The 19,747-nt window shown below is 23.6% G+C and overlaps 1 protein-coding gene across 3 annotated transcripts in view; it reads right to left on the bottom strand.

Moving 5' to 3' along the window:
• LOC129963174 (kinesin-like protein KIF21A) overlaps positions 1–19,747 on the bottom strand; it is a 41,650-nt gene that overhangs the window by 18,111 nt on the left and 3,792 nt on the right. For 2 of the 3 annotated variants that reach the window (XM_056077319.1, XM_056077321.1), the window contains exons 3-22: positions 19,138–19,180; positions 18,186–18,368; positions 17,966–18,022; positions 17,788–17,880; positions 16,687–16,815; positions 16,064–16,222; positions 15,757–15,872; positions 15,483–15,678; positions 14,476–14,665; positions 13,021–13,090; positions 10,696–10,908; positions 10,099–10,174; positions 6,654–6,756; positions 5,189–5,374; positions 4,157–4,356; positions 2,793–3,045; positions 2,011–2,084; positions 1,160–1,228; positions 970–1,041; positions 387–506 (exon numbers count right to left, since the gene is read on the bottom strand). In XM_056077319.1, coding sequence (XP_055933294.1) covers positions 387–506; positions 970–1,041; positions 1,160–1,228; positions 2,011–2,084; positions 2,793–3,045; positions 4,157–4,356; positions 5,189–5,374; positions 6,654–6,756; positions 10,099–10,174; positions 10,696–10,908; positions 13,021–13,090; positions 14,476–14,665; positions 15,483–15,678; positions 15,757–15,872; positions 16,064–16,222; positions 16,687–16,815; positions 17,788–17,880; positions 17,966–18,022; positions 18,186–18,368; positions 19,138–19,180 — 2,602 coding nt within the window. The remainder of the gene's footprint in view (positions 1–386; positions 507–969; positions 1,042–1,159; positions 1,229–2,010; positions 2,085–2,792; positions 3,046–4,156; positions 4,357–5,188; positions 5,375–6,653; positions 6,757–10,098; positions 10,175–10,695; positions 10,909–13,020; positions 13,091–14,475; positions 14,666–15,482; positions 15,679–15,756; positions 15,873–16,063; positions 16,223–16,686; positions 16,816–17,787; positions 17,881–17,965; positions 18,023–18,185; positions 18,369–19,137; positions 19,181–19,747) is intronic. The other variant, XM_056077320.1, reaches the window with a different exon arrangement.

Here is a 19,747-nt window from a genome sequence, read left to right as displayed (position 1 = left end):
CATATGAACTAAACTTTTTTTTAAATGAGTAAATATAAAAATACCTATTATTATAATACACAATTGAAAATAAATTTCTTCAAATTACAAACTAATAATTATCAGATTGCACACAGTAGTGAACTATACTACTGTGAATTACTTAATCAAATAAATTTATAAAAATTAAATATTTTAAATCAGATAGTCTTTCTAAATGGCTATTACATGCTTATTTTAGGTTACATTAAAAAATCATACAAATGAAATATACTATTTAATCAATGAAGCTTATATTTAAATGAGAACTATCTTAAAAATATCTTTTAATTTCAAAAAATCATTTTTAAAAATATTCTACTTATTAATTAAAATAAATAATTGTAATTTATTTTTAATATCCTTACTTTTGTTTCTTCCATTTGAACAATAGTACTTTGGCACTCAGAAATATTTTCTTGACAATAATCAATTGTTGCTTTTAAAGTTTCAATGTCATCGTCATAACTTTGTATAATATCTTGACTCTATAAATATAATTAGGAAATGACATACTAATTCATACTGTAAACAATGATAAAATGCAATTAAATTAATGCTGTAATTTTAAAGAATTCCATAACTGACAAATGTTTCAGAAAATGAGGAAATATAAAGCAATAAAAATGACAGGGGAAAAAATGAAATTTAATTTATTTCAAGATTTATAATGCAAAAGAATTATACATCATTATAACAAAACATATTTATAATAATAAATTTAATTTTAAGTAATGTAATGATATTTAATAATCAAGCAATTAATTTACATTTATTTTATTTATTAAGGAAGATATCAGTGACATTAAAAAAAATTATTTTCCAGTTTCTAAGTCAGAAATACATTTTGTATTAAAAGTAAAAATATATAATAGCACATCAATACTATGATAAAATATTAAATGCTTAAAAAATATATATGAGTAAAGATAATAAATCACACAATCTAACCTTTTTATCTAAAACAGCAGTTTCTCTTTTTTGTTTCAAAATTTCTAATTTTTTGTTTAATCTTTCTCTTTCCTAAAAGAAAATAAAAAAAAGGGATGTTTATCAAACTTCAATCACATGATTACATAATCAATATTAAATAAAAAAAATTTAAAAATAGTTAAAATTCCTGGGTATCAGTTAAAAATACCTTTAAATATCTTTCCATATCTCTTTCAGTATTGTTGACACTTTGCCTGTTAATAACAAGTTGATTGATCTGAAACAATAACAATTGCAAATAAAATTAAATTTCAAATGCAAATTGTGGCAATAAGTACATTTCATTTAAAAAGCAAATTAAATATAAAATAATCAAAGAATTTACACCATGTTATTAAAATAATACAATAGTAATTCTTTTTTTTTTTCCAGAATCAACCTTATAAGGTATTTAAATTAAAATTTATGATAAGTAATATAGCATTATTGAATCTGCATTTAGTGAAAAGAACGTAATTTATAGACAATGATTCTGTTTAAAATTTATACGAAAATTATTTACTAAGCATTTCAGCATGATAAAAGTAAAATAATTTTATATTAAAAACAAAAAGACTTTTCAAGAAAAATGCATAAATGATAAGCAAAAAGGAAACTTACTGTTCCAACAAATTCACAGTAACTTTTTTGCATACAAAACTATTAAAACTATATTTACATGAATATTGATATTTTTTTTCTTTCTTTAAAAATATTTTTTGACAGTGTATCAAACCCTTTGTGCTTCACAATGTTTAATGATTTTTCACAGACAGCTAACTCTAAGATATTTTACAAGAAAAACAAATTTTGAGAATTTTCTTAAATTTGCAATTAAATTTTTAAGAGAAAGAAATAAGTTGATGTCTAAACCATAACTTTGAAATGATAATATAGCATACTTCTTTTTCAGATATTGGTGAACGGCTCTTTTCATGTGCATTAAAAAAAAATTCAAAAGAATGCTAATTTAACTACAAAATACAACAATAATTCAAATAAATTAAAAACGAAACCTACACTTTTTTCAAGACTCTGCCACCGGAGCTTTGCAGCTTTAGGTGATGCTAACTGCCTTCTGCGAATAATGAAAGCTAAAAATAAGAAAATTAATACTTTATTATGCAAAAATATTTAGTAGATAAAGTGCAATACAACACTAATTTTTTTTTTTATTTATTTATTTATTTATATTTATTTATTTATTTTTTTGTTAAACTAAATACCATTTATAAAGATCACATATTTTTTTGAAATACATTGTCAAGTGAAATGATTTAAATATGGAATTTAACATAAAAAAAACACCTGAAAATACTAAAAAAAAAAAAATAATACATATCTGCTTCAGAATTTATTAATTTGAATCTAGAAAATATTCAAAATATGAACCAAATTAACCTTATGTAAAATTATAATAATTTTTTTTTATGCATAAGTTTAAAAAAATAATATATAAATGTAAATTATTTTGTATTCAAAACAAAATAAGAATGAAAAGTTAAGGTCATTTTAATGACCTTACAAAAATTTATAAATAAAATATTCATATTTAAAAGTTTTTTTAAAAAAATAATACAAGTATTTCTGATTTCAGTAGAACAAAAAAATATTATATTTCAAATTTCTAATATAATATAATAGAATTAATATCAACATCTCATCAATTATATAAATTTACACAGAGTAAAATATGTTTAAAAAATAATTTGTGAATAAGTTAAAAAAAAAAAAAAAAACTACAGCATAGGGCAATTTATTTTTTAAATATTCATATCAAGATTTAGCATGAAATAACTTACTGCTATCCTTTGACTGTGAAACTCTGCCAGCTACTCGATCAGACATAGGCTTAGCCGATTTTCTTAAGGCCATTATTTCTTCTTGTTTTCGTTTTAGAACATTTTCTTTCATTCTTTTTTCTGCTTCAAGTGTACGAATTTGGTTTTCCTTCATACGACTTTGTTTTTTCAGCTGAGCTATTTCTCGATTTCTTCTTTGTTCAGTCATCAAATGATGCTTGCTATCTTCTTTCATTTTGTTAATCAGTCGCACCTGACGGTCAAAAATACATTGAATGCAAGTTTTATGGGAAGAAACTAATGGATATTTCAAAAGATGAATAATGAAAAATATAAGATGCATGCTGTAAAACTACTAAACAACCAAAAACCTTAGCTAAATACAACAAAAGAATATTAGCTCAAGTTTAATAATGAGAATATAAGAATTCTACGATATCAAAACATATAATAATGACTATAAAATAATAAAAAGATGTAATAATGACTATAAAATATTAAAAAGATATAATAAATGTATAGTAAATTATGAAAATACAAAAAAAAATCAAAATAATAAACAATAAAAATATTAAATTCGAAGCATAAACAGAAGCATAGAAAATGTCTGTGTTTTGGGATAAAATTTATCTTTAAGCTGAATCTAATATCTATATGTAACTTAAAAATAAATTTATCACTAAATCAACACAATTTAAATTCTTAAATCTCTTTATTATAGGTAGAATCTATCAATATTTCAATTATATTATCAATATACAATTCTGAACAAAAATTATATGACAAATTTATGAGTTTAAGTAACTGTAGGTTAGGATCTTCATCTTTCTACCAATAATTTTCATTGAAAGTCATGGCTATAAAATGCCCAAATAAAATAAATACTTTTTTATTCAGTTTATTTTCTTTACTGCTTTTCTTCATTCCTTTACATTTAATTATACGTAGTAAGAATACAGGAATTTCAAATAGCATTTTTTAAAAAATTTGTTTATTTGTTTAGATAATTTACAAACTCGTAGCACTGTACGTTTTAGAAAAATAAATGACAAAATCTAATACCAGATTAAGATTTCAATATGTCTTAACTAGTTTAAATGTGTTTATTAAACTTAAGAAACATATTTAAATGCTAAAAATTTATTTTAAGAAAAATTTTTAGGGATGATTTTTGTTATTATTATTTTGACATGTATAATAAAAATTTATAAACTTTTACAGATTAATAACCTTTTCAGTATATAAATATATGAATGATTTATATGGGAAAATGTATTATAATAAAATATCTAGGCACAGATTATATATAAATTATGTGATATATTTTAATATGCTGATACTTTTTATAAATTTTTAAAACTCACCTTTGCTTTTTTCATCTCTGCAACGTCATTCTTCAACTGTTGAATTTGTCTTTCAGATTGAGCTTGATTTCTCATTGCTTGAACATGTTCTTTTTTTATCACTTGCATCTTCTTTAACTCAGACTGTAATGCACCCAATTTTTTACTAAATTCTTCTTTTACTTTTTTAACCTTTTCTTCTGATTTATTTTCTTTGTTACCTAAAATTAATATATTATATATCAAAATAATCAATTAAAAAACCAATAAAGGGAGAGAGTAGTAAATTTTGAGCTTTGTGGATAGTTTCAATATTGACTTGTCTTAACCATAATTTAATACACATAATAATAACCAATGCAGCACTTTTCATAATTTATTAAAGTTAAAAAAATCAGCCTTATTACCTAACTCTAAAAATTAAAATTAATAGTTATCAAAAACTCATTTTGACAGATTGTGTATTTTTGTGACAAATTTCTCATTGTATAGTAATAAATAAATTTCTCATTTTCAGAAATTTGAAAAAAGACCACATTTCTGAAAATCACTTAACATGAAAATTCCTTATTTATTAAATGACATGAATAGTTGGATTAAATATGAAATACATTCTTTTTAGTACAATTTTATTTGATTAATTAAGAGCAATTTTCAGTGAATGGGAGTGGTGATTTATAAAAATTGTTTAACTTATTAGAAAATCTCAAATCTTCTACCAAGTGGCTATTAATCTCAAAATTTTAAAGAGGCTTCTATACACCCCTCTGAAAATTTTGACCATCTTTCTGCTACAAAATTATCAGAGATATTACTGCTATCTCTATTTTTTTATGTTTTATGTCTTTTATGATTTTTACTCATATTCAAATTTGTCCTGCATAACTAATTGTTTTTTAAAAATTACAAACTTACACACATACCAGAGTAAAATATGCATTGTGCAGCTGTAAAAAAACAACTGATTATTTAACAAGAAATAATTTTGATAAAATAAAAAGAATGGAAATGGACAGACTCCAGTATAAAACAAAAATATTAAAGGATACTCACCACTTAAACTAGCAAGAACACGGTCTCTTTCAATTTCCGTTTCTTTGATTTTTGTTTCTAGTTGCAGGAGCTTTTCTTCATAATGGCGTCTCATTAAACGCAACCGTTGTTGACTTTGCTCAAGAGCCTCAATCAGCTTTTGTTTGATTGATATATCATGAGTAAGCTGAGCTAAATCACAGGTGTCTAAAATGATAAATTATATTTAGCATCTAAAATAGAGCAGAATTCAAATGATTGTGCAAATGCAAAATATTTATAATAAAAAATTCAATTATCTTAATATAATCAGACAAAGTAGTAAATAAATCCATAAATGACAACAGATTAGAATTTTTATTTTTTAATTAAAAAACATTTCCAAAAACAAATTTATTGATTGAAAAAATTAGCACCTTTAATTCCTTTTCTAAGTAGAGAAATTATAGTAGAAAATATAGTACTTGAATTATATACTTGTGCATTATATAATAATAGTGTATAATATAGAATATGAATATTTGATGATTTTTACACAAAAAAATCTGATTAAAAGGTATAAAAATGGAATTAAAAAGTTTATATCATTAAATTATGTTTATTATTCTTTATTTTTATATTATTAAAATATATTTTCATAATACAATGGGGAAAAAACTTAATAACAAGCTTATAAAAAAAGGCCAAACAAACTCGAAAAGGCTTTTTAAGGTGAGGGGGAGGGGGACCTATTATTAATAGTGGTTCTTCAATATGTCTAGGAGGTATAAAAGATCATAAAATCTTTGCTCATACTTTAAATAGAATTCATAGAATTAAAAGTTATTATAATTATGTCACAAGAATAAGTTAAAATACAGTTTATATAAAGTGTTTTAATTAAACTATATTTCGCTTCAAAAAATATCATATTGCATTGGTTTCACCAAGTTTTGAAAAGTAATTACTTTCTAATCACTTGAATTCAAACTTCATTTTATCTTCTGTGTTGCACACTTTCGTTTCTTATGTTTCTAAAAATCAACAAACTCCAAAAATAAATGCTATCTCGGCTAAATTTCAGAAAAATACGATTCCCCCCCCCTTTGCCGTGAGTTCAAATGCCATGGCTTGTTATGGATTTTAACTAAGAACTTTTAAAAAAATCTAAACATGGAACATTCTCTTTAACATCATGCACACAATAAAGGCATCATTTATAGAACAGATTGCTGCTTTTTTTTTCCAGACAATTTATTCCATATTTATAAAATAAATTCAATTTATATGAGTTTTTAAAATTAAATAATTTCTAAACACTTGAACTGAAATTCCACTTTAATTTCTGAGTGGCACAGACATGTGGCTTTCTCATGCCTCTCAAAATATATTTTCTATAATTTTAACTATCCAATATTTAATTACAGTAAATTTTTTATATCAAATTAAAACAGATAAAGGAAAAAAATCCATAACAATTCTAAGAACAACAAATATTTTGCATCACCTGCAGCAGTTTTTTCATCCGAGTCAGATTCATCAGAACTTTCATCTTCTCCTTCATCTTCATCTACTTCACCATTCATTAAGTCTTCATTTTCTTTATCCTGCTTGAATAAATTTATTGCATTCTATAAAATCATATTCACATAGGATAAAATAGTTAGAGCAGTACCCCTTCAAAGAGACAGCAGTTTTATTAGAAAAAGTTTTTAAAAGAACAATGTTAAATGATAGAAAATTTCTCTTAAAGTCTCTTAATTTTTATTAATACATCATAAGTAGCATAATATGTGTTTTGTTGTAACAAAATAAAAAACAGACATATTCAAACAAAGTCTAATAAAAATAATAACCAGTCTACTTGGTATTAAAAATAAAAATACACAATTCTCAAAATTAAATTTCTAGAATTAAATTATTTCTGTTGGATATAATATAGATTGTCATAACATGAGAGAAAAAAAAAACCCACTTCAAATCATGCACTTGAGATTTATATTTGAAATTTTTAGCATAAAAACTCATTTATAGGTGGTTCTTCAATCTTTCAGAAACATTGTATAAATATTCTATATAATTTTCTTAATCTGAATTAATTATAAGAATATGCTGATAAATGATACAATTTAGATGCAACAATTTTTTTTAAAAATCTGATCAATCAAAAATTACCATAGCTCATGTTGATAAGATGTACAAAGAAGTCAAGCAGTTGGAAAATAATTTTTTTAGTCAGCTGTGAATTAGTGATAATTTATCATAATTCCGGTTGAATATTGAAATGAATGTGAGCAAAAACATTACCTAGCATAAAATCTGTGACCAACGCAGAGTGGCTCTGCTACAATTCTGAGGTTTCAAATATTAATTAGCATGTCTTGATGCTTTTGATATATTTATTCATGGAACAGGTTTCAGATACTGTTGAGATTATACTAATAAAAAAAATTAAGTGCCAGTTTTAAAAATTGGTAAGAAACAAGAATTCAAAGCGCACCATCATTTTATAATAGAAAGCAATGATGCTTAGTAGATTATAGAAGGTTATTCTCTTGCCCAAAAATAGCAATTGTGGATATTTATGTCACCATTCAGATGAAAATTGGTCAAAATATCTATGAGCAAGCAACATAATCGCCATTTGCTCAAGGAACAAAAGTAATATGATTTCTCAAACCTTCCCATCCTTTCTGCATATCTGATATGGATTTTGCATGGATTATTATTAAAACAGTTGTTGCATCCCTTGTCTAATGATGATCTACATATATGATATAATGGTAGAAGAATAATGCTAACCACATTTTAACATTAAATTGAACCATATGATTATATATTTTATAAGATACTTTTGCATTTTAAGTCCTTATAAAATCAGGAATTATTACATTTTCAATCATAGCAGTTAAAATGTGATACATCAGCATGACCCTAAATATCCAGAAAAACCACTGATATCAAGTTCAATAGCTTTATTTTTATATGCATATGAGGCATTTAAAATTTTAGAAAAAGTTTTTTCTTTTCTTTAAAGTTGAACTAACTTTTATGATGAAAAATACATATTAATTTAACAACTGCATAAATCAATCATTAATTTAAGGAACTATAAGACTTATAACAATTTAAAAGTATTTCAAATTAATCCAAGTTCAACTATTCATGGAGAAAAAAGAATTTAAGAGATACTCCTTTCAAACATGCAGTATGACATCAGTATAATTAAAACCATTATTATTGCACATATATAATAAAATAATGCTGTATAATTCATTGAATATAAAGTTTGATTACCCACAAAATTTGAAAAAAAAAAAAAAAAAAAAACTAAGCTACAGACATAAACAAATGTCATGAAATTCACTTTCAAATAATATAATTTGAAAATCATGCAGTAACTGTAAACATTCAAATACCTTTGACTTATGTTTAAAAGTTGTTGAAATAGGATGCTCTTTTTCCCTTAAAAATTATAAATACTGAAAAATAAACCATACTGCCTTATAATGGTTGGATTTTGCATATTTTTTCCCTTTTGTTTGTATAAACATACTTGGGAAATTTTCAGCAATATGATGAGCAATATTTTTTAAATCCTACACATAAATCCTAAAAATATTATTCTGAGATATAAATATTTAAATTAAAAAGTTACTAACAAACTTCTAAATGCATGAGATTGATTTTGAATATGTATTCTAGACTAATTAAAGTACAAACCTACACAATCATACATTTAAATGAAATACTTTAAATTATTTCATCTTAAAATGTTAAGTTTTAAATGAATGATCTAAGTCTTCAAATAAAATTATTAGAATCATTTAAAAAAATGAATCTTTAAAGTTCCTCTTGTCTTCCAATGATAATTCAAGATGTCTGAATATATTTACTAATAATAAAGATGAATATATATGTTGGTCAGAATGTTTGACTTACTTGCCATTAGTTGACAAATATATATATTTTGGAGAGTAGAAACATGCAACAATGAGAGGTATTTTTGAAATTTTAATTGAAAATCAAGCAAAACTTTGGAGGAGGAGGGTATGTGATAACTTTGAGAAATATAACTGTGCAAAAATGAATTTTACACCATATTATAATATAAAAAATTGTCTCTTTAATGATACGAATTCAATAAACATGCGAATTTTATATATATATATATGTAAGTGTAATTTCCAACAATAGATTACATTATTGCCCAAAAAGTTTAACACATTTTCATTATTTCATCAAATATCATCATCAATCATGATTTTTCTCCATTGCTGAAAGCTAAAAATAAAGGACTCTGTATAAAGTCTGTAGTTTACAAATTAAAAATAGGGAAGTTACAATAACGTAAAATTTATAAGATAGACGATATCATGGAACTGATATTCTTTAGAAAGTTTTATTTCTATGAAAAACAGAGTTTTACTAAGACAATTAAAACATGGTTTTAATGTTGTGTAATTTGGCAGAATCATATAACATAGAGTTGAGTTATAAAAAAGATTTATCTGAAATCATATATAAGCAGCACTCCTAAAAAACCAGCTGGTCACCTCAGGATAGTTGAATCTTTTTTCAAATTTTAAAGTCATTTGTGAGAATTTTAACCTGCCCACTATAATAATCAGGAGATGAGATTTTACTGATTTATTATATGATTTTATTCTTGAAGACATTCTTTTTTTTAAAATTGTTTTCTTCAAAAAAATATTCAAAAATCTTTTTAAACCTGAATCAAAATGTTTTAACACAGAAGTGTAAAGATTGAAGTTCCATTCTATATGCAGTAGAACCTTTCGTCTCTGACCGGAACTGGTGAAACTAATAAACTGATGCTTTGAAAAGAAATGATAAAGGAAAGTTTTGAGAACTATGGACAAATTAATATGTAATGATTTTTTTAAAAAATATTCTTCAAAAATTTATATAAATATTAATAAAGTAGTTACTTTTGGGGTATCATCTTTTTCTTTCTCATCATCATTTTCATTCTTTAAATCTTCCTTACTTCCATTCTCATCAGATCTAAGAAAGCAGATGTTTACATATATATAATGTTACTTATACACAAAGAGTTGAATTATTTATGTTTTTATAATCATTTAAAAAATAATTACTTAAAATTTTCATCAAATAAAATGTACAATAATGAAATTTTTTTCAATACATTTCAGTAATAAAAAAATTGTCATCAAAATCGTCAGAATAAAAGTAAAGGAAAATTTAATCTATAATGAAATTCATAAAATGACTTCTTAGAATAGATAAATAGAATATTATAGCTCTAAAATAAATTATCTACTTCTTGAGAAAATTACACACTCTAACCCTTTTCAAAACTAAGAATTTTTAAGGTGCTTAACTGTTGTTTTCAAATTTAAGCACTTTTCATAATACTATGCACCCTGTTATAGTGATCATATTATTATTTTACATTGATGCAAACTTGAAAAATCTTTTCAAAAAGAGAATATAGAACATATATATAGAATAAAATATAAACATTATGTGAATGCAACAATATTATTAATACATGCAAGACTCACTTTTCTTTTTCCAATGCTTTTGCATGTTTTGTCAACATTTTAACTTCTTGTTTTGCTTCACGCAGAATATCATATGGTGACTGTGCACCATCATCCAGAGAATTGAAATTGGCATTTAAAATTGGAGAACTCATCATTGTATTTCTAGACTGACACCTTTGAAGTTGCTTGTGTAACTGAGAACACATTTCTTCTGCTTCTAAAAGTTTTACCCTAAAAATAACAAAAACAATTCCTTTAACTACATCTGTTCTTATACAGAATGAGACTTATACAGAATGAATTCATAGAAAAAATTTTCATTCCTATGAGAGGAACATGATATAACTTTCTGACATTTGGGCTTAAAAGTTAAAGCTGGTTTAGTTTTTGTTTGAAGTTAGACACTCTCAAACAGATGACTGAAATAACTATTGCATGCATAATTTTGAGAAATCAAATAAGATATGAAGTCTAAAAATATATTACATTGTCAACATATAAAAATATTTAAATACAAAATATATGTCAAATATATAAATATTGTCAACAAGGCTATGCACTCTAATTCAAGTAAAAAAAAAAAAAAAAAAAAAAAAAAAGCTTCTTGTTATAACATGATAACATCTAATGTTGAACTTTTATCACAACTTATAAAGGTCCATGGATGATTTTTATTTCTTTACTTTTATTGACATACATTAACTTAATTATTCTGCAGGGCTTTTTCCATTATTGTGTAATCTGAAACCAGCAACAAAATGGAGACAAAAATGGAAATTAAGTTCTAAAAATAAATAAAGAAAAATATATTCATAAATATCAATGAAATTAATTTGATTATTGAGTAAATTACCAAAATCACAACACAGTGATAAGTATCAAATCTTTTCTTTTATCGTTGCTAAATGCCATTAATTCAGAACATTTTGTTTCTGACAAAATATAATAATGCTTTAAATCTTTTGGAATTTTTATTTATCAGTTTCTGCATTTTTTTGTAAAATATATAGAAATTCTACACTTTTGAAGAAGATGAATTTCATATGTCAGTTCTAGTTTTGAATGACATATTTTGTACTTAAAAAACTTATACCTATTTTATGTTCTATTCAAAAATTAAGAGCATCTTAAATTTTATTGATATAAATGTATTCCTAAAATGTTCTTATAATTCCTTATATGTTTTTTTTTTTTATTAACTACATCAAAAGGAAACAGTGCTAAAGTAAAGCCATGATGCAGAATTTTAGAAATGTCTTGCTAAATGCAAATAATTATTACTAATTTACATGGTAGTAGACTTTAAAATTCATAGTTACAATTAAAAATATCATAGGCATTTTATTTGTTTTATTCTACCCCCCTCCCCTCCCCTCAATATCTGAGAATTTATCACACAGGAACTGGAAAACATATATCAGTATTATTCAAAAAGTAACAATACCAATTCAGACATTCCCATTTAGAAAAATAATACATTTCAAGCATATTCATAAAAAGTGTTTATAGTAAAATATGAAATACAGGTTATGTTAATTTTATTTTATGAATTAAAAGCTGTAATTTAAACAAAGGAATTGATGAAATGTAGCATTACATTTATAATATAAGTACCTAATTAAAATTTGTGTTGAAAATCTCAGAAAAAGCATTATAATAATATGAAGCAAATTAACAACACAATCAAACAATTTACACAATTATATAATGAAAATAAGGGTACAGAGGATTAAAAGGCAAATGACATGAAAATAAATCTTTAAAATAAATATTATTATACTTTTATATTTATATTAGAATCTATTATCCAGGAATTTACACAGCTTAGTGTCTTGTATAATCAAATAAGTAAACAGGAAAAGTTTACAATTTTAATATTAAATTCCAATCAGCATACTCTCATTTTTTTATTAATAATTTTATACAAAAACATAAAAACTAAGTAAATTATTGAAAATAAATTGTTATATAATACTGCATAAAATTATTCCCAAATTCATGCACCACCTTGTTATTAATTTTTAAGAATGAAGAAAAATTAAAAATCTCTGAGTTACAAAAATATTGTAAATTTTAAAAAGGCACATGTAAACAAGTTAAATGTAAACTTACATGCATTACATTTTATTGATCTTTAAAGCATAAAAATTTCTACCTTCAGAAATTATTCATATTTTTATCACAATAAACAAGAGAATATGCTATTTAATTAATAAATTATCTAACATTTTAATGAATGAGCAAAATGAAAATTTGAAATGAAGTGCAATAAAATGAAACATTTGAATTGCGATATATATAGTTAACTTTTTAGAGTAATGTAAAAAGGTGAACACAAATTACCTTAAATCTTCAATTTCTTTCATATATCCTTTTATTAGTTCTGTTATATCTGATTGTGATGCTTTTTCTCCTACATGCACATATTAACAAAATAAAGCATCAATGGCAAAGCATGCAGTTAGTACAGAATTTTAAATACAAACAGATGGCAAGAAATTTATTAAAAAAAATTAGTACTTCTCATAATTAATATACAAAAATGTATTAAACACAAAAGATAATATAAATGTAGAAACTTATTTATAAATTTCTTACAACATAAAAATGTATTAAGTTTTTTTTTAAGTTAAAGTTTCAATAAGTTTTTTAAATTACAAAAATTCTTAAAATGCATTCACAAAATATCACACATAAATGAACACACACATGCATTGTTGCACACAGAATTAACATTTGGTTATTTAATTAGGAAATTAACATTTTCAGTTTTTCTTAATAAAGAATAAACCGACAGTCCACAAAATCACAATGCACAGAAAAGCACACACAGCATTTACTTTCTACATAAATCTCAAAAATAATTATGAGATTAACAACAAAAGCCTTATATTATGTTTTAATTAGCCACAACTCTAAAATACATATCAATCTTAGTTACAACTGTTGTCTATGAGCTAAGACAGTGATAATTGGCAAATGATTATATTATGTACACACTGCATTAATTTTTAAGTCTATCAGTTTTATAAATATTTAATGTATATATGCTGTTTAGAAAAATGTCAAATTATTTGTAAGAACTTAGAAAAAAAAAAGGAAAATAATAAAACTATTGCCTAAATACAATTGCATTAAAAAATTTTCATTTAAAATTATATATAAATGAAGCAACTAAAAAAAAAATATTTCAATAATTTTACAACTAAACAGTATTTCTTTTTGGATTGACATCAATCAATATTAAATTATTAATAAAAATTAATCTTTTAATAAGAAATTTGAAAATACATTATGAAGGATAAAAAAAATTGCCTATTTCATTTATTAGTAGTCAATCAATCAGAAGCTAAAAAGATATACAAACAAGTTACACTAGTATGAATGTTATTCTCAATTAATATCTCCCCCATAAAAATTTATATTACAGATTTTAATTGTGTCATACATTTTACAAATTTTAATTGCAATCATTCACTTTAAAAAGGGATTCTAAAATAATATTTCTCATTGCATAAACTGACATACTTACTAAATTAATCGAATATAAAGTAAAGTTTAAAATCCAATAATGGAAAAGAAATTTGATGTAAATAGTAACTTATTTCTGATATTAAAGGCTTTTTTCTTCTTCTAAATTTATTAACTTGTAATTATATTTAAACAAATAAAAACTAAATATCATCACAAATTAATTAACATTTTACCAGAAAAGATTAACTTCACATAAAATATCATTTTAAGTAATAAGAGCTTTAAACAAAGAAAAAATAATTACTTTATTAATCAAACTGTTACCTGATGTTATCCAATTCCCTGCGGCTTTTTCAGCAAGAAGTTCAGTTATTCTTTCAGTCTGATGATCCAGAGTTTCTTGAAGTGCTTTCAAGCGTGATCGAAGATTATTATTTTCTGATACAAGAATCATATTTTCATGAAACATGTCATTAACATGCTCTTCTCCATCATCTCCAATAACACGTTTTCCCTATAGATAATTATAAAATTTATTTATCAGTTGGCTTACTTTGAGCTTTACTAACAATTTTTTCTTGAAAAAGAAGTCACATAATTCAATTGAAGCAAACTCTCCCTGAGGAAAAATAATTAGGTTATATAGAATTTAACATTTCAGTTTTGATAATGAAAATATGTCAAAAGAAAATAATATATTAATTTGTACTAAATAATATACAAACTTTTCTTTTTACATAATTAATATCACTTAATTTAAATTAAATACCCTCCTCAAACTAAAATACTATCCCTAACTAAATGTAATAAAATATATTTATAAAGCTATATATTATTAAAGTTAAATATAATATTGGCTTTATCAAAAGTATAGCAAAATTAAAAGTTTATGTAAATTTTCATACTTTACTTAAAACTTGTAACAAATTAGGTAAGATCAATAGTTTCACAAATACCAATCAACAATAAAACAGTCCTTAATATTTTATAAGTTTAATAGAAAAATTTTGATAATTAAATTGCGAAATTTCATTTCTTGTTTTATTTCACATTTTAAATCAGCATCTTATTCAGTAAATGTATGTCCATATAATCATTATAATTATAATAAAAAAATTAACTTCAATTTTTATAGCTATAATAAAATTAATTTTAAGAACATAGCTCCAAATTTTCAGTATTCTCATATCACTACATATTTTAGAATTATAACATTCAAACTCAATGCCAATAATTTCATTGCACTTCACAGGAAAATTTAGCTATTGCTTTAATTTAACTTCAAAGCAATACACTCATAAGACTAACAAATAATTTTTTTTAAAAATTACCTGTTTATACTCCATCAATTCAAGCTGAAGTTGCTGGATTTCTCTTCGAAGAGATGATATAGTTTGACTAGATTTATCCTGATTGATACTGATTTTATTACGAATATTTTTAGCTCTGTTGGCATATTTCAGAGTATTTAAAGTCTCCATAAAATCTCGATCAGATGGAGAAATGCAAGCAATCATTAACGTCTGGCTGTAAATAATAATAATAATAAGTACATTTGAAGAAGTGCATATAAATAACATAATTTAAAATAAAATTGCTACAAACCTATTTCCACCTAAAGAATCTTGCAAAAGTCTAGTGAGTTTTGAATCCCTATATGGAACATGAGTAGCTCTTTTAGTTTTGTCACCTAATGCTGATATGACATTTCCCAGTGCTAACTATAGGGATGAAAAGAAGAGAAAAATAGCATATACATATATATACTTAACTTTTAGACATGTAGAAAAGTTCAAAGGAAACCATATAAAAATATTTATATCTTTGATTGCAAACATGTGAAAATAACAAAAACTAGAATTTTTTTTCTGTTGCATTCATAAAAACATGTTTGTTGAATAAATACACTTACCAAACCACAATTTATAGAAATGCCTTCTCTAGCTCTTTCACCAGTTGCCCCAGTTCGTTTAAGCCTTTCAGACCCAGCTAAATCTACAAAATGCAACTTAGAGGTCAAAGTGTCAAAATCTTCTAAAGATTCCATTTCTAGAGAACCATTCTCAGAAGACTAGAGAAAAGAAATAAAAATATTCTTTACAAAAATTAAATTTATATAAACTTTCCAGAAAACTGTCAGCACTACATTCTACACTGCACCCAGATACTGATGCATCAACAAGTATAAAAAAAAGCAGATATGGTAGCTTTTGTTGAATTTGCAATGCATTATAATGTCTAATATGATCATTTTTTTAGAATATTATCTGATTAGTTAATGATTACCAATACCAAATTCATATTAAATTTTAAAAATAATATTCTTAATTAATTAATTTTTTTAATCATTTGTTTTTTTAAATATTTAATTTGGTAAGTATTAAAATATAAGATAATTCGGTAATATTGTGTAGACAAAATTACAGTAATCTATATGATTTTTTTAATAATCTATTTATAACAAAATTTAATCCAATTTGATTAGATGGTAAAACTAAGGCAATTATGTTTACAAAATATTTTCACAATAATTACCTCAAACTGTACTAGTCTTTGCTGTTTAATATGCAAGGTGAAAACTGCATGTGATCTGGATGATTGGACATTCATTTTAGTGCTTGCAGTTGTACGAGAAAGTGCGCCTATTTTGAGGCACTGGAGAGCCTTGAACCAAAAATAATCCATTCAATAAGTAATAAAAGTTTCAAAAAATAATTATAAATTATGTCAAATATTTATATCAGAAAATAAAATATGGAACATTTTATTTTCTATTGCACATTTCACAAAGCTCCTAAAATTAGAAAAATTAATAACAATGATATTGTTCACATTGGTGTAATGCAAATAAAAATTTCTAAAAAAATTTTCTACTTGTAACTTTATTTTCACATGTAATTTCAAATTTGAAAGACAAAATTTTAATTAAAGACAAATGAACAAAAAATCATTTTAAAAAACTATTTATATGTTTTCAATAAAAAAAAATTAACAATTTCTTGCAAAAATATAATAGAGAAATTCAGGGAAATCAATTCTATTTTGAGAAGCATGAAAACCAAAATCAAAGTTGTCAACATGATTTTCATCAACAAATATCACTAATCAACTGAAACAAAAATAAAAATGAATTTAACAAAAAACAAGCTGTACTTTTATCAATTTAAGACTTAAACAGATTTTTTCCCCAACTTTAAAACTTTATAAGGTCTTTTTTGGTATTTGCATTTTAACCATATATCATTGGCAAACTTTGATCTTAATCATATGCCACTGGTGAAAATAGGCAATAGACTAATATGATATCTTTACCAATTTCTTTTGCAATTAATTGCTGGTATATGGATATTATGAAAGTTTTGTTCTTTGTTCCAAGAGTTTAAAATTTAACATGCACTATCTTCATTCTGAATTATTTCCAATGATCTATGAATAACTTTCTATAAATTCATGCCTCATAATAAGCATTTTAAATACAAAAAACAGATAAATATAGCATCAAAATTTGAAGAACAAAAAAAGTATGAATATAAATATGTCAATTAACTGTAATCTATCATTTATCTAAAAAAATTGGTAATAAAATTTAATTAATATAAAACTTTAATTCAGCATTAAAATAATATGATAACTTACTTCACTCGCAGAAGAAACTGAACGAGATGTTAAGCCAACTGTGATTATTTGTCCATTAGAATCTTCATGAATTTTCACATTAGATTTCTTCCCCTAAAACAAATATATAGTACACATACAGAGGTATAAAGGTATAACAAGGATATTATAACCCAATATGATAAATCAAATTCCTTACTCGTTCTTCTCCTTCACCAACAGGATCTAACAAATCAATTACTTCTTCATTATAAAGCTGAAAAAAAAATCGTTTTAAAATTAAACTCACAGACAGTAAATGTAAAAGTTAATTTTTATGTAGAATTTCAGCAATTAATTTGCAAATAATCAGTATATTCTCATTTTAATAAAAGTTTTCAAATAAATGTTAAAAAATTGCCATTAATTTCTATATTTACCTCCATAAATTGTGCAGTAACCTTGAATTCAGGAGGAGTAATTTTCTTGTTTTGGGCTTCATTTTGTAATTTGGCAATACCATTGAATAACTGGTTCACAGCTCTCGGAATGATTCCAATTTCTTCCTCATTGGCAGACATATCAAATCCAGTTCCCATTGTATATGTTTTGCCAGAGCCAGTCTGAATAAAGGCATAAAAATAGATAAATCTGGACATTAAAATCTGTCCTTGGATATGATATGAGAGCATGTAAAAAATATACATAACTGAGAAAAAACTTCAAAAATATATTCAGTTAATAAATATCCATTTAAAAACCAAGATTTTAAATTATGTCTAAAATAAGGTAATTAAATAAAAGCTGTACAGCATATCTTCAAAAATCGTTAGATTTATATAACTATCTTAAATGGAACATTTTAATGTTTATAATGGAACATTTTTTAATGTTTCTATCATTACATCCATAATTATAAATAATATGCATGCAATAATTATTAGCAATACTTTAAACAACATTCAAATGCAAAAATGCAGCATAACCACCATAATACTTTTTATCACAAATACAATGAAAGTAGGAATAAAATTGTTTATAAATGAAAAAAAATGTTAATATTTTTAATTAGGAATATTTTTAATGATTTATTCAAAGTAAAATTAATTATAATTAACATACAAATAAAATAATACACATTTAATATCTTTTTTTTTCTTCAATCACAGAAATTTGATTAAACAAATATATTCATTACTGAGAACAGGAATAATACTTTTCATACCAGATAAACAATAAAATGCTGAAATTCAATAAAAAAATATTTCGAGTTTTTCAATTGTAGACAAAACAAGAAACAATTTTACAGCAGTCTAATACTAAGCAGGCTTAAATAATTCATACTCTAGTTAATTACAACTGGTAAAGTTTTAAACAACTGATTTTTCTCACCTGACCATATGCAAGAATTGTGGCATTATAACCATTGAAACATCTGAAAAATAGAATATTTTATATGAAAAGTTTAATAAATCAACAGTTAATGCATGAAATATCTGCAAAGTTTGATATTAATAAAAAAACAATTAGTTGTCATTATGCAATACTTATTTATTATGAAATTATGTAAGCAGTATTATAAATATATAAATTTATACAGTGCAATTTGGCTAATTTGAATATTTTTAATAGAAAACTTTCTATAATACCTTAAATTTTATTATCGATATAATACTAATGTAACATATATATTTCAAATTTAATTCTGTCAATTTGAAACCAAAAAAAAAAAAAAAAAAAAAAAAAATTTAAATCTATTTTAATAGTATTAAAAATAATTAAATTGATTAATTACTAATAAACTAATTAATAATAATTAATGAAAAAAATAATTAAATATTGATAAATAATTTACATTTATTTTGAACTTACACAGTATAATTGTTCTATTTAAAGTTTAGCAAACAATTTAATAAAATTATTTACTGTAGTTAAATATTTCAAATAATTAAATTTTTAAGATATTAATTTTTTAATTTATTTTATTTATTAAAGTAACTTT

Source organism: Argiope bruennichi, chromosome 3 (genome assembly GCF_947563725.1).
Source record: "Argiope bruennichi chromosome 3, qqArgBrue1.1, whole genome shotgun sequence".
In the NCBI taxonomy this organism is placed as follows: domain Eukaryota; kingdom Metazoa; phylum Arthropoda; class Arachnida; order Araneae; family Araneidae; genus Argiope; species Argiope bruennichi.
The sequence above is the reverse complement of the archived record's forward strand: the minus strand, read 5'-3'. Positions and strand labels throughout refer to the sequence as shown.